This window comes from Juglans microcarpa x Juglans regia, chromosome 7D (assembly GCF_004785595.1).
Source record: "Juglans microcarpa x Juglans regia isolate MS1-56 chromosome 7D, Jm3101_v1.0, whole genome shotgun sequence".
NCBI classification, from domain to species: Eukaryota; Viridiplantae; Streptophyta; class Magnoliopsida; order Fagales; family Juglandaceae; genus Juglans; species Juglans microcarpa x Juglans regia.
The window spans coordinates 21,348,159-21,360,798 of NC_054606.1; the positions used below are offsets into that span (position 1 = coordinate 21,348,159).

Here is a 12,640-nt window from a genome sequence, read left to right on the forward strand (position 1 = left end):
ATGTTTACATTGATGAATAGTTCCCTCCACATCTAGCATGTTAGAGCACTCACAATGGCTTTTTCACCCTATCCTTTAAAATGCATCACCAAAATTCACTTTTTCTATTTTACATACTGACTTTTACAATATACCATGCATCAGGTTATCTATTTTTTCTTCATGTCATTTAAATATTATATTTTTTAATATTTTTTATTCATTTCAAATATTTTCTCTAACTATCAATAATGTCCTCATGTCTTTTGATATTTGCAATATCTCCCCATATACAATGTAATATAATTATGTTCTATTTTAAATTAATCCAAATTTATAAGCTAAACCAAAATATAAATTAATTCAAAAAATAAAAATAGGAGATTATATAATTCTCAAAGTATATTATGAGAATATCCATTCTCGATAATTATAAAAAAATATTCTTAAGATATTTCTCGGTATATTCTGCGAATATTCATTTTCGATAATTGTGAAATAATATTCCTAAGATATTCTTCGGTATATTTAGTGAATATTCATTTTCAATAATTGTGAATGAATATTCTTAGTATATTCTCTAGTATATACTAAGAATATTCCTTCGATTTTCTCAAAACTTCAACTATAAATAATACCATTTTTTCATAAAGTTTCACCAACATCTTCATTTCTATTTCTTTACAAAATTCTTTTTGTTCTTCTTTGTATATAGTTCTTATGGATCCCGTCTTTGAGGTATTTGACTCTTTCTCATCTGACGAGGAGTTCGAATTAAATTTAGCTCTTGCTATAGAAGCAGAACGTTTGGGTAATGAAAGAGGCTCGACATCTCGTCGTAATTCTATTCCGCGCTGTATATTCATTCGAAGAAATTCGCTTGAAGGCCACCAACGTCTTTTCCAAGATTATTTTGCTGAATTACCCATATATCCTCCAAATCTATTCCGTAGGAGGTTCTGAATGCAACGTCATATTTTCTTACGTATTCAAGTTGAAGTCGAAGCATACGATCCATATTTCATCCAAAGAAGAGATGCTGCTAGAAGACTTGGGCATTCCTTCCTTCAAAAAATAACTGCTACGATGAGAATATTAGCTTATGGAGTATCTGGTGATTTTGTGGACGAATACTTAAGAATTGCAGAAAATACAGCAACCAAGTGTTTGAAGAAATTTGTTAAGGCTGTCATTAGCATATTCTCCAACGAATACTTAAGATCACCAAACAACAACGATATTGCTAGATTGCTCGCAGTTGGAGAAAGTTGTGGGTTTCCTGGGATGTTAGGAAGTATTGATTGCATGCATTAGAAATGGAAAAATTGTCCAAGTGCATGGAAAGGAATGTATTGTGGTCACATTCATGAACCAACGATAATTTTAGAAGCCATAGCATCATACGACCTCTGGATATGGCATGCATTTTTTGGATTACTAGGCTCTCATAATGATATTAATATCCTAGAACACTCTTCTGTTTTTAGAGAGCTTGCTGAAGGATGTTCTCCGAAGGTCAACTACTCAATAAATGAAAATGACTACTCAATGAGATATTATCTTGATGATGGTATATATCCTTTGTGGTCGACGTTTGTCAAAACAATTCATGCTCCACATGGCTATAAAAACAAAACATTTTGCTGCAGCTCAAGAATCGGTAAGAAAAGATGTAGAACGGGCTTTTGGAGTGCTTCAAGCTCGATTTGCAATTGTACGTGGACCTGCAAGATTTTATGATTGACAAACGCTAAAGGAGATTATGATGGCATGCATAATCTTGCATAATATGATCGTAGAAGATGAGTGGCATACTTTTCTTCGAGTAGAAGACTTTGTTTACGAACAAAGCGATGAAATATCAAAAGAGCCAGTGTCCCATGAGCATATAAATGAATTTGTAAACTTCATTCAATGTCATCATCACATTCGAGGTCGAGGACTTCATTCTCAACTCCAATTGGATCTTATCGAACATTTATGGGAAATATATAGCCAATCTTAAGTACTTGTATTTTATATTTCACTATGTTTAGCCTAATGTTATATTCTTGTTTTGTACAAGATGTAACCTTAATTTCTTTAATTTCATTATGTTAAGCCTAATATAAATGTCTTGTTTTGCAATTTTTGTTTGAAAGAAACTCGGTCTATCCTCTTCTTCATATGACTGGGTAATTGCTATGAAACTTGTAGGTTAGAATGCATCTAAGCCAGACCGATCTAGCTAAAGTACATTTGAAATTAAACTAATCATGTCTTGCTGCCATTGGTTTTATCCAAAATTTCCCAATTTTTTAATGGTAGGTATCTCCATGAGTAGTCTATATAGAAAATGCTTCTAATTTTAGAACAATGCATGCTTTTTGGGAATTGAAAGCAACATGTACATAAACACTAAAGTGCCTCCAGGCCACCATGAAACGGAGTATTTATTTTCTGCATTTCTTGTTGCAATATTGACACTAGTTATACCCAACACATTGTTACGGGAACAAGTAAAAATTATGTGCAACTAAGACAACAAGTTTGCAGTGCAACCTGAATTGGCAACATAATACTCTACAATTAGAACATCCGATTAATCTTCCTAAATCTGAAGAGAAATAGAATGAAAAGTAAAATATTTTAAGATAGCCTATAAAGGAAATCACCTCGTCTATTTCAAATATCTGGTACTATCTAATAAACAATGACCATTCTAAAAGAAATCATAGTGATTAAAGCAAACTCTATAATAAAGTGTGCCACCATCAATACTCATTCATGCTCATTCATATAATAAACTCTATAGCAAATATATTCATTCACATAATACTCATTCATGCTCATTCATTTACATAATACTCTCAAACCATTCACAACAAACACTTTAGTGTGCCGCCATCATAATTCCCCCAACAAATAACACATTAGACTAATAAGACAGTTTAGTGTGCAAATTTTATTGTGTTCTATACAAAATAAAATATGGACTATCCACTGGCTTCATTGTGGCTTCAAGTTTGTGCATAGTTCTATACAAAAAGCTATCAAATTAGAATTTCCAAATATGGCTGAATTTGTGGCTTGAGGTTTGTACAATGTTCTATACAAAAAACTAACAAATGAGCATTCCCAAAAGTGACTGCATTGTTATCTTTCAAAAAACCCAAAACAATAGTCTATACACCATCCAGTCATGGCTTTCTAGACCTTTGCTTCTCAAGTATTTTCAATTGGAGGTTATGGAAATACTCTTGCTGCATTGGAGGTAAACTTGAGGTATCCATCCTCATAAGTTCATTCTCTTCTCTCCGTTGATCCAAATCAAGCCTCTCTTTTGTAAGGTGGATAAGCTCTTTCCTCTCTTTTCCCTTCTCAGCATTTGCTCTCTTCTTCTCCTCTCTCATTTCAGTCACCAAATCAGCAAGATTGGAAGAGGTATTATCTTGCCTCTTTCGCTTCTTCTCAGCCTTCTTTCCAATGGGTCTCTCTAGATTCACATCTATAGATGGAGATATGGTGTCTTCATTTAGGAATGTAAAATCTGGCACATGACCATCTGGGGTTACTGATCTTCTCTTAGTTTTCACACTGCTACCCTTAGCCACAGTTTGTTTCCATTTTGGATGGTGCCTTAGAATAGTCCAACAATGAAGGAAGTTGAATATTGCGGACTGGTTACTTCGATAGAGCTCCTTTGCTTTCTCAATCTGAAAAATCAGTAAATGAGATGTGAAATATATCTAATACAATGTCCTATAAACAATGAAATAAAATGATATTATTTGTGTACCTTATCTTGCTCAATAATCCCACTTGGAGACCTTCCTTCAATTTGAGCTAAGGCCCCACAAAACTTATTTGTAGCATGTTGAATGGTAGACCATCTATTTGTGAAAGAGCTGGAACTACGTTCACAAGATGTGGGTTTTTTTGTTTTTCTCATAATATTCATGAACTATAGCCCAAAATGAATGTTTAGATTGATCAACCTCATTGATTGTGTCCAAACTAATATTAAGCCAAGCTGACACTAGTAAATTGTCCTCTTATGGACTAAAGTTTCTTTGTCTAGATTTAGTTTTTATAGCAGTCTATTGTTTTGGGTTGGGTGGAGTAACTTGGGATTCTAAGTCATTCAAAGATGTGAGGAGGTAGTCATTGTAGCTTTCTTCCCCTCCTGTAAGAGGGTAGTGAATGAATGAACTCCATGGAATTGTGAATCCATCCTTCAAAGGAAAAAAGAAAAAGAAAAAAAAATGGGATCATGGAACTCAATCAAACTCAATATTCATGTTTGTGAAATTCTAAATTTTGATAAGTACCACTTGTTTTGATAAAAACTCAGACAAATTTCAGAATAGATGAACATGCTAAACTAAAATATATAGCAGGCTAAACTAACAAATAATATAGTAGATGAACATGCTAAACATCAGAAAAAAATTTTTAGAAAATAATCCATAAATAGCATCAATTTATGGTCCTCAACAAACCCAAAATGGGGCTGTAATTTATGGTCCTCAGCAAACCCAAATGAAATATTCAACTTGCAACCCAAAAGGGGGCTGCAATCTATGTATGTATGTATATATATACATGATACATATACATTGGGGGAGGTAATGCAATGTGGGAATTGTAACCCTGCTGGTTTGTGTAGGGTTAATGAAGTTGGGAGGGCAGGAACCACGAGTTGTAACCAAAACTAAGTAAGAAGCAAGCAGATATAAGCTATAAAAGCAAGCAAGCAAACGTCCCAAAGGCAAAAGCAAAAAGAGGTTGCTAGTAGTAATTGCAAAATGTACATGATTTCCTTCCCAAAGATAGGAGGGGAAGAGTTGAAGTATTGATCTACTGATTATATACAATTGTGCTTTTCTCCATGTAAAACAACATTTTCAAAACCACATCAACTGACATATTTAGTTTTGATTTAATATTTTGTATCTTTTTAGATCATTTGATTTTGTCTATTCCAATCGTGTAAGTTAGTAGTTGTTTAGAACATTAGGGATCAAGATGAAATCTTTTTTTATACATGACTTTTATGGTTTTTCTTGCAGGGGAGTCAGAGCTTGTTGTTCTTTTTCATTTCTTAAGGTGGTAGTGGGCTGTGAGATGGCAGAAAATCAATCAAATGTTGAGGATACAATCAATGATATTAATAGCAAGGGAAAGAAACAATTTTTTTTGCATCTGAAGAAGTTTTTTCGTGTTACTCGTACTCGTATAGCAAGAGTCATACCTTGAGAAAAGGCAATGAAACCAAATCGTTGAGAGAACAGACTGAGAAGAAAAAATTCGTGCTTTCCTGCATTTTGGAGATGAGAGAGAGAGAGAGAGAGAGAGAGGGAGAGAGAGAGATTCCAAGAAAGCAAACATATTTCACCCATATATTCTGTGAATTGGTATAGTACCCACGCAAACTCCTACACCCATATTCTAAGAAGAAAAAATTCAAGCTTTCATGCATTTTGGAGAGAGTGAGAGACAGAGAGAGAGATTCCAATGTTTACATCAACAATGAGAGCAGAGCTTGAAGCTGGATGATCGGTGATGGAAGTAGCGAGCGTAGTCAAGGAAGAAGGCTCTGCTTCTGTCTTTGGAGCCAAGCAACGAAGAAAGCGTGGGAAAGAGAGAGAGGGTCTGAAATGAGAATAAAAGAAATATGAAGGAATGCGGAAACGAGGACGAGGAGGAAAGAGAAATTAATTAAAAAATTTTACAAGCATGAACATGATTAAGTAGATGTAGCGGGATCACTATATCAAAATGTAAAATATTTGTAAAATACAAGATCTTATGGAGTCCTCTTTTAACAACATTTCTATATATTTTGAAGAAAACTCTATTTTACAAGAGCCATTGGGAGTGCTCTTACTATAGGCGAATGTAAAATGAAGGATGGAATACATGATCTATTGGAGGACACTTTTAAGAGAGTTTCTTTATATTTTAAAGAAAAATATATTATAAAACATCCATTAGGAGTGCTCTTAGTATCTCCTTGCTTTATAATAAAGATTGTTTTGATCTGACGTATTATATCAAGTGATGTCAATCTATAAATTTTCTTCTAAAAGATTTTTGAGTATACAAAGCCTTTTTCAATCTATAAATAGAATTATTCTAAATGTTATATACTATGTCCCCATCCAACTCTACTCTTATTATGTCGTATGGTATTATCCATCTATCTTAAAACTTGTTATTTAAAAAAAAAAAGAAAGTTGATGTAATAAGTAATAAATAATAAAGAAATGGTATTTGTAGTTAAAGAGTGCGCAAGTTCTGCGCACTTCTTTTAAAAAAAATAAGTAAATATGAAATTCACATGAAAAAGTTAATTTTTTAATAACAAATCTTATTCTTTTTTTAAAGAAGCGTGCATCACTTTATATAATCTATAATTGTATGTAAAATAATAATAGAGTGGGGATGCTGAAGTGCTAATTGGGGTCACCTTTGGTGTGTTTTTTAGCCTTTGAAGCCTATCTCAAAAGGATAATGCTATTAGGACCGATGGTTTCAACCGATAGTGAACCGATGCAGTGCATTTTCAATTTTTTTTTTCTTTTTTTTCTTTCAAATATTTTTTTAACATTTTAAAATATTTTTTTTATAGTATGTAAAATAATAATAGAGTGGGGATGCTGAAGTGCTAATTGGGGTCACCCTTGGTATGTTTTTTAGCCTTTGAAGCCTATCTCAAAAGGATAATGCTATTGGGATTGATGGTCCCAACCGATAGTGAACCGATGCAATGCATTTTCAGTTTTTCTTTTTCTTTTTTTTTTTTTCTTTCAAATAATTTTTTATAGTATGTAAAATAATAATAGAGTGGGGATGCTTAAGTGCTAATTGGGGTCACCTTTGGTGTGTTTTTTAGCCTTTGAAGCCTATCTCAAAAGGATAATGCTATTGGGACTAATGGTCCCAACCGATAGTAAACCGATGCAGTGCATTTTCAGTTTTTCTTTTTCTTTCAAATATTTTTTAACATTTTTAAATATTTTTGTTTTATAAAAAATATATAAATTTAATAATATTTTTAATCACTAAGATAAAAAAAAAGCATCGGTCAAACTATCGGTTAATCATCGGTTCAATAAGCATTTCCCATCCCAAAAATCGAACGAAAAATATGGCCCATAAAGCTCCAAAATTCTTTTTCACATTATGAGAGTCTCCGAAGTGTTGATTATTCGTATGGAAACCCAAGCTTTTGGGCCTTTCAGTGGGCGTTCTTATTTCCTTTTGGATTCTATTGTGGGCATGAAGGGCCTGCCTTAATAGATGGCGTTTTGGAATTACTTTATATTCTAATCCGAGTCTAACTCCGATTTTGTTGGAGTTCAAATCCAAACTCTAATTCCGATTTTGACTCTGACTTGTTGATTTGTGTTTTAAATTTTGATTTTTTTTTTTAGTTTCATATTTAGTCAATTTTAAAAAAGAATTTTTTGTGACCTTACAAATTTTAATTTTTTCAAAAAATTTAAAACTAGAACTAAATCATTTATGGCTAATTTACTTCTATACTAATATCTAACTTATTTCTAACTTAATTATATACTAGAATCTCTAGTCTCTAGTTACATGTTATTATACTTTAGTATATTAGTATATGTGTTATTAATTTATTATACTAGACTTATTTCAATACTAGTGTTTAATTTATTTCTATACTTGATTATGCTTGATGGTAATACTATGATGTTTACATATACTAAATTATTATCAGTCTATTTATATTATAGTATAAATATATTATTTTATAATAACTAGCTCATACTAGTATATTATTGAATTTAACTATATAAGTTTTGGTTATATAACTGTATAACTATATTAGTATATATGATAAATATATAGATAAATACATATTTTTATAACATATGTACAATATCGAAATTGGATTCAGAGTCGAAGTCGGATTCAAAGTCGAAGTCGGAGTTAGAGAGCAAAGTCGGAGTTAGTCCAGCGACACCTCCGACTCCAACTCTACCTTCGACTGAAAACTTCAAAAAAAAATCCAACTTCGTTTTGTCAGAGTTGGAGCGGAACTAGATTCAAAATTGAATTTTTGAATTTTTGCTCAACCCTAATAGGAATCTTTAATCTCAAAATTAATTTACACTGGTCCATGTTGCCAGCTTTACTTGAATTTGTCGATATTATGAATAAGGCCCCGTTAGATGATCTTAACTTATTTTATCTCATCTAATCTCATCTCAATATCTAAATACCATTCAAATACAAACACTTTTCAAATTTCAAATTTTTCATCTAGCCATTACTTAATCATTACAACTTTTCCAAACTTCCAAACAAAACACAAATAACAATCTAATATTTTCAAATCTTAAAACAAAAATTATATTCTAACAATATTTTAACTTTATGATATTTTTATTTAACTTTTTCTCTCTCATTTCTTAAAATCCCATAAAATATTTTAACTCAAACCATTTTACTACTATTCACAAACTATTTCACTATTATTAACATATTTCTCATCTCATTTCATCTCATGATATGTGTAACCAAACGAGGCCTAACCCTTATCGATTGGTACTATCTTTGACACTTTTTTACTAGGATTTTTATGTAGGAGAATTTAAATTTATAATTATTTTCCAACTATTTTATAATATTTTTATATTTATAATAGTTTTGTAAAATTAAATTTATTTTTAATGAAGTAGCATGATTGCAATGGTTGATTATAAAATAGGTTATAATAAAATAGTTATAAGAAAACATTGTAAGCGTATCATTACGAATATCAGACTAACCTAAAACTTCGAATATATATAGCTTAAAGAATTTTTTGCCAAAACATGTGCAACAACATTAGACTCTCTTCTAACATGATGCACAGAGCACTTGTTGAGATTCCTAATCTTCTCCTTAATTTCATTCATAAACATTCCAGCATTAGTCCATGTAGGTTCCTCTGGTTTTGCAATTGCATTGATAACTTGAAGAGAATCACCCTTTAAAACCACATTTCTCAGCCCCAATTCAATACCAAACAATATAGCTTGATTTCCTCTCCATACCAACTTATTCTATGCATTGCTTTCTTTTTCCTATTGACTTTTGTACTGAGTTAGAAGGTTTGATGTCCAATTTTTGGTGGGGCCAAAAAAATGATGAGAGAAGAATTCATTGGATAAGTTGGAATAAAATATGTGAGAGGAAATCAAGGGAGGGATGGGCTTCAAAGAGTCGCGAAGCTTCAACCTTGCTCTTCTAGCAAAGTAAGGGTGGAGATTCTTACAGGATAAACTCCTTGCTCCATAGCCTTTTCAAGGCAAGATATTTCCCACATACTTCTTTCTTTGAAGTTGGTTTGGGCCATAATCCTTCTTACACATGGATGGGGCTTTGGAAGGCAAAGAAATTGTTGAAAGAATGATGTAGATGGCGGATTGGGAATAGGCAATCTGCCCTTTTATGGACTAATCAATGGATCCTAGGTCATAAGCCTTTAGAGGAGGAAGGAGTTTCTATTAGGATGGACACTAGAGAAGACCTAGTAGCATCCATCATTGGTGAAAATACTCGATGGTGGAACATGAACAAACTAAGAACCTTCTTCAATCTAAATGTGGTAGCATACATTTTAAAAGTGGTGATACACCTTGGTGCTAGCGCAGACAAGTGGACTTGGATGTATGATAAAAGTGGGAAATTTACTATCAAGAGTTGCTATAGATTCATCTCAGATTAGAAGAAGCGCCCCATGGCAGAATCCTCAAATGCTACAAGACAACAAACCTTGTGGAAATTATTGTGGAAGATACACGTTCCTAATAAAGTTAAAGTTTTTGCATGGAAAGCTTATAAAGAAGGTCTCCTCACGAAGGAGAACTTGATGAAGAAGCAGGTAACTATAAAAGGGAATTGCAGCTTTTGTTCTTATCCAATTGAGGATCTTAATCATGCTCTTATTAGCTGTAGTCACCTTGGGAAGGTATGTCAACACTATTTTCCTTCTCTGGATAGAAATGGAAGCTTTAAACTTTTTGATTTTGCCCTGCACATTGTTGAGGGGCAGGACAAAGAAAAATTGGCTCTCTTCTTCTCTCTCGTTTGGGGTTTTTGGTATAGAAGGAATAAAATGGAATTTGAAAAGATGAGGTTGAGTCCTCGACAAGTAGCAGGGACGGCGCTGGCTCTGATGAATAGCCATAAGGAAGTGAAAACAATTCCAAGACCATCTCTTAAACAGTTCTTACACTGTAAACCACCTCCTGAGGGGTTCCTAAAACTTAATATAGATGGAGCTACCTTCTGTGGTTTTCAAAAAATAGGTATAGGAGTGATTCTAAGAGATGCAAAGGGGGAAATGATTATGTCAGCTAGCATGGTGGAGCAGGCAGTCGAGGAACTAGAGGCTATTGAGCTTTTAGCCATTTTTCGAGGACTCCAGCTATGTGTTAGCATGGGGATCTCACAGTTAATAGTGGAAAGTGATTGCTTGATGATTGTTGATGCTTTAAAGCAAAACACTATGGTATATTCCATTCTTGGTGTGCTATTTGGAGAAATCTCCAAGATTTCAAAATGTTTTGGTTATTGCTTCTTTATTCATGTCTATAGGGAAGGTAACAAGGTGGCTCATTGCTTAGCCCGTTACGCTTGGAATGTTACAAACATTGAGAGGTAGTGTGATTGTATTCCAGAATTTCTTTCTCATGCCCTTTGGCTTGATAAATGTATGTAATCCTTTTTTTAATGATAATGTTGGTTTGACTATTTAAAAAAATAAAAACAATATAGCTTGAAGTGCCCCAAAAGTTTCTGCCAAAAAAGGGTTTGGATAAATTGTTTTGTTCATCCTCATTGTAGCTAGTACATTTCCCTCACAATCTCGAGCTATTATATCTATGCCAATTTTGAATTGGGTCTTGTCAACAACAACATCCCAATTTAATTTATAAAAATTCAATGGAGGAGGTTCCCATCGATGCAATATGTTGCTATCTGACTCTGGTCTGCTTGCATGTTGGTGTTGCACTTCTTTCAAGCTTTGCAGTGTGTATTTTGAAAGCTAGGGTTGTAATCAAGCCGAGCCGAGTTGGTCTTTGGCTTGCCGAGCTCGGCTCGACTCAAAATACTCGAACTCGAGATTTTTTTTTTTATTTTTTGTTCGAGCTCGACTCGATAAGCTAAACTCTCAACTCGAGCTTGAGCTCGAACTCGTTCCACAAACGAGTTCGTGTCAAGTCGAGCTCAAGCTCGAGCTCGAATTGTTTATTTTTTGAATAAGATTTAATAATTAATAAATTAAATAAAAAAATAAAAGATCTAATATTGAATTTATACAACTAACAAGTAGAATCTTTATTGAATTATAAAATTTTAAAAAATTTATAAATAATTAATATCTAACTAGTTGATATTTATCCAAAATAACAGTATATTATATGCCTACATATATTATTAATCCATACACTTAATATAATAGCATATATCTATTTCATATATGGTTCCTACATATATACTAATATATGAAATTATTAAAATTTATCGACTAATTATTATACAAATTATGAAATATACCTACGAAATATATTTACTATATAGACATAAGTAATTAGATTACATATTATATATTTAATTATAAAAGTGGTATGCTTATATTATTAGCTAATACATATATGTATATATATACATAAGTGTATGTATATATTTATTAATATATGAATAAGTTTTAATCGAATCGAGCTAACGAGTCAACTCGAGCATAAATGAGCGGACCTTAATGAGCGTTAGTCGAGTCAAGTAGGTATCTGCTTTCACGAATGAGTTTTTTTTTTTTCCACAAGTCGGGTCGATTCGAGTTTAACCAAGGGAGTATCAAGCGGCTATCAAACAAACAGGTTCATTTACAGCCCTATTCTTTGCTATATTTTCCTTGCAACCATAACCACTTCCTCCGACTCTTCTTTTCCTAAAGTACAGAGCATTTCTTCTACAATATCCAAAAAGTTCCTTTTGCAGATATATATGACTCTTTTGAATTGTTTTTGAACATTGCCCCAAATGTCTTTTGTTGCAATAATACAATTCCAAATTGCATGAGCCACTGTCTCTTCCTCTACACAAATTAGACACCTGGGATTCTCCAACACTTTCTTCTTGAATAGATTCAAATTGGTGGGAAGGACTTTAAGGGCAAGCTCTCCACAGAAAAACTGTCTGCTGGTGTAATTTTCAGTTTCCATTTCAGTTGCCATATATACAACTTGGCGATGATTCATCATGTTACTACATGAGGCCTGACACATCTCATTTGTAGAGCTAATCCTTTATCATGACTAAACTAATATACGATGATGAGACGACGCCATGAGATGATCTTTTTGCGTTAATAATGTGTAATGAATGACAACAAGATATTAATTATACTTTTCCATGTATACAAGCATGCATGCATGCATTAATATATATATTACTTTTCACATTTATTTTAGCTTTATTAAATGGATCTTGTTTGGTGGTGGAATATTGAGCTGTACGTACAATATATATATATATATATATATATATAAATTATATATTTCATACATATCTTGTTAAACAAAAGTGGTTAAGTTGAACGACCGATCTGATCACGATCTAAAATGTGAGAAGATTTCAGCTAGGAGGGCAAAACTAG

General features: G+C 32.7%; 1 protein-coding gene across 1 annotated transcript; it reads right to left on the reverse strand.

The window, feature by feature from the left end:
• Positions 1-3,158: 3,158 nt before the first annotated feature.
• On the reverse strand, positions 3,159-3,961 carry LOC121238195. The gene is made up of 3 exons (XM_041135034.1): positions 3,957-3,961; positions 3,758-3,851; positions 3,159-3,674 (listed from the first exon to the last, which is right to left on the reverse strand). Exons 1-3 carry the CDS (start codon positions 3,959-3,961, stop codon positions 3,159-3,161), a joined length of 615 nt encoding a protein of 204 aa, XP_040990968.1.
• Between the last annotated feature and the right edge of the window lie 8,679 nt (positions 3,962-12,640).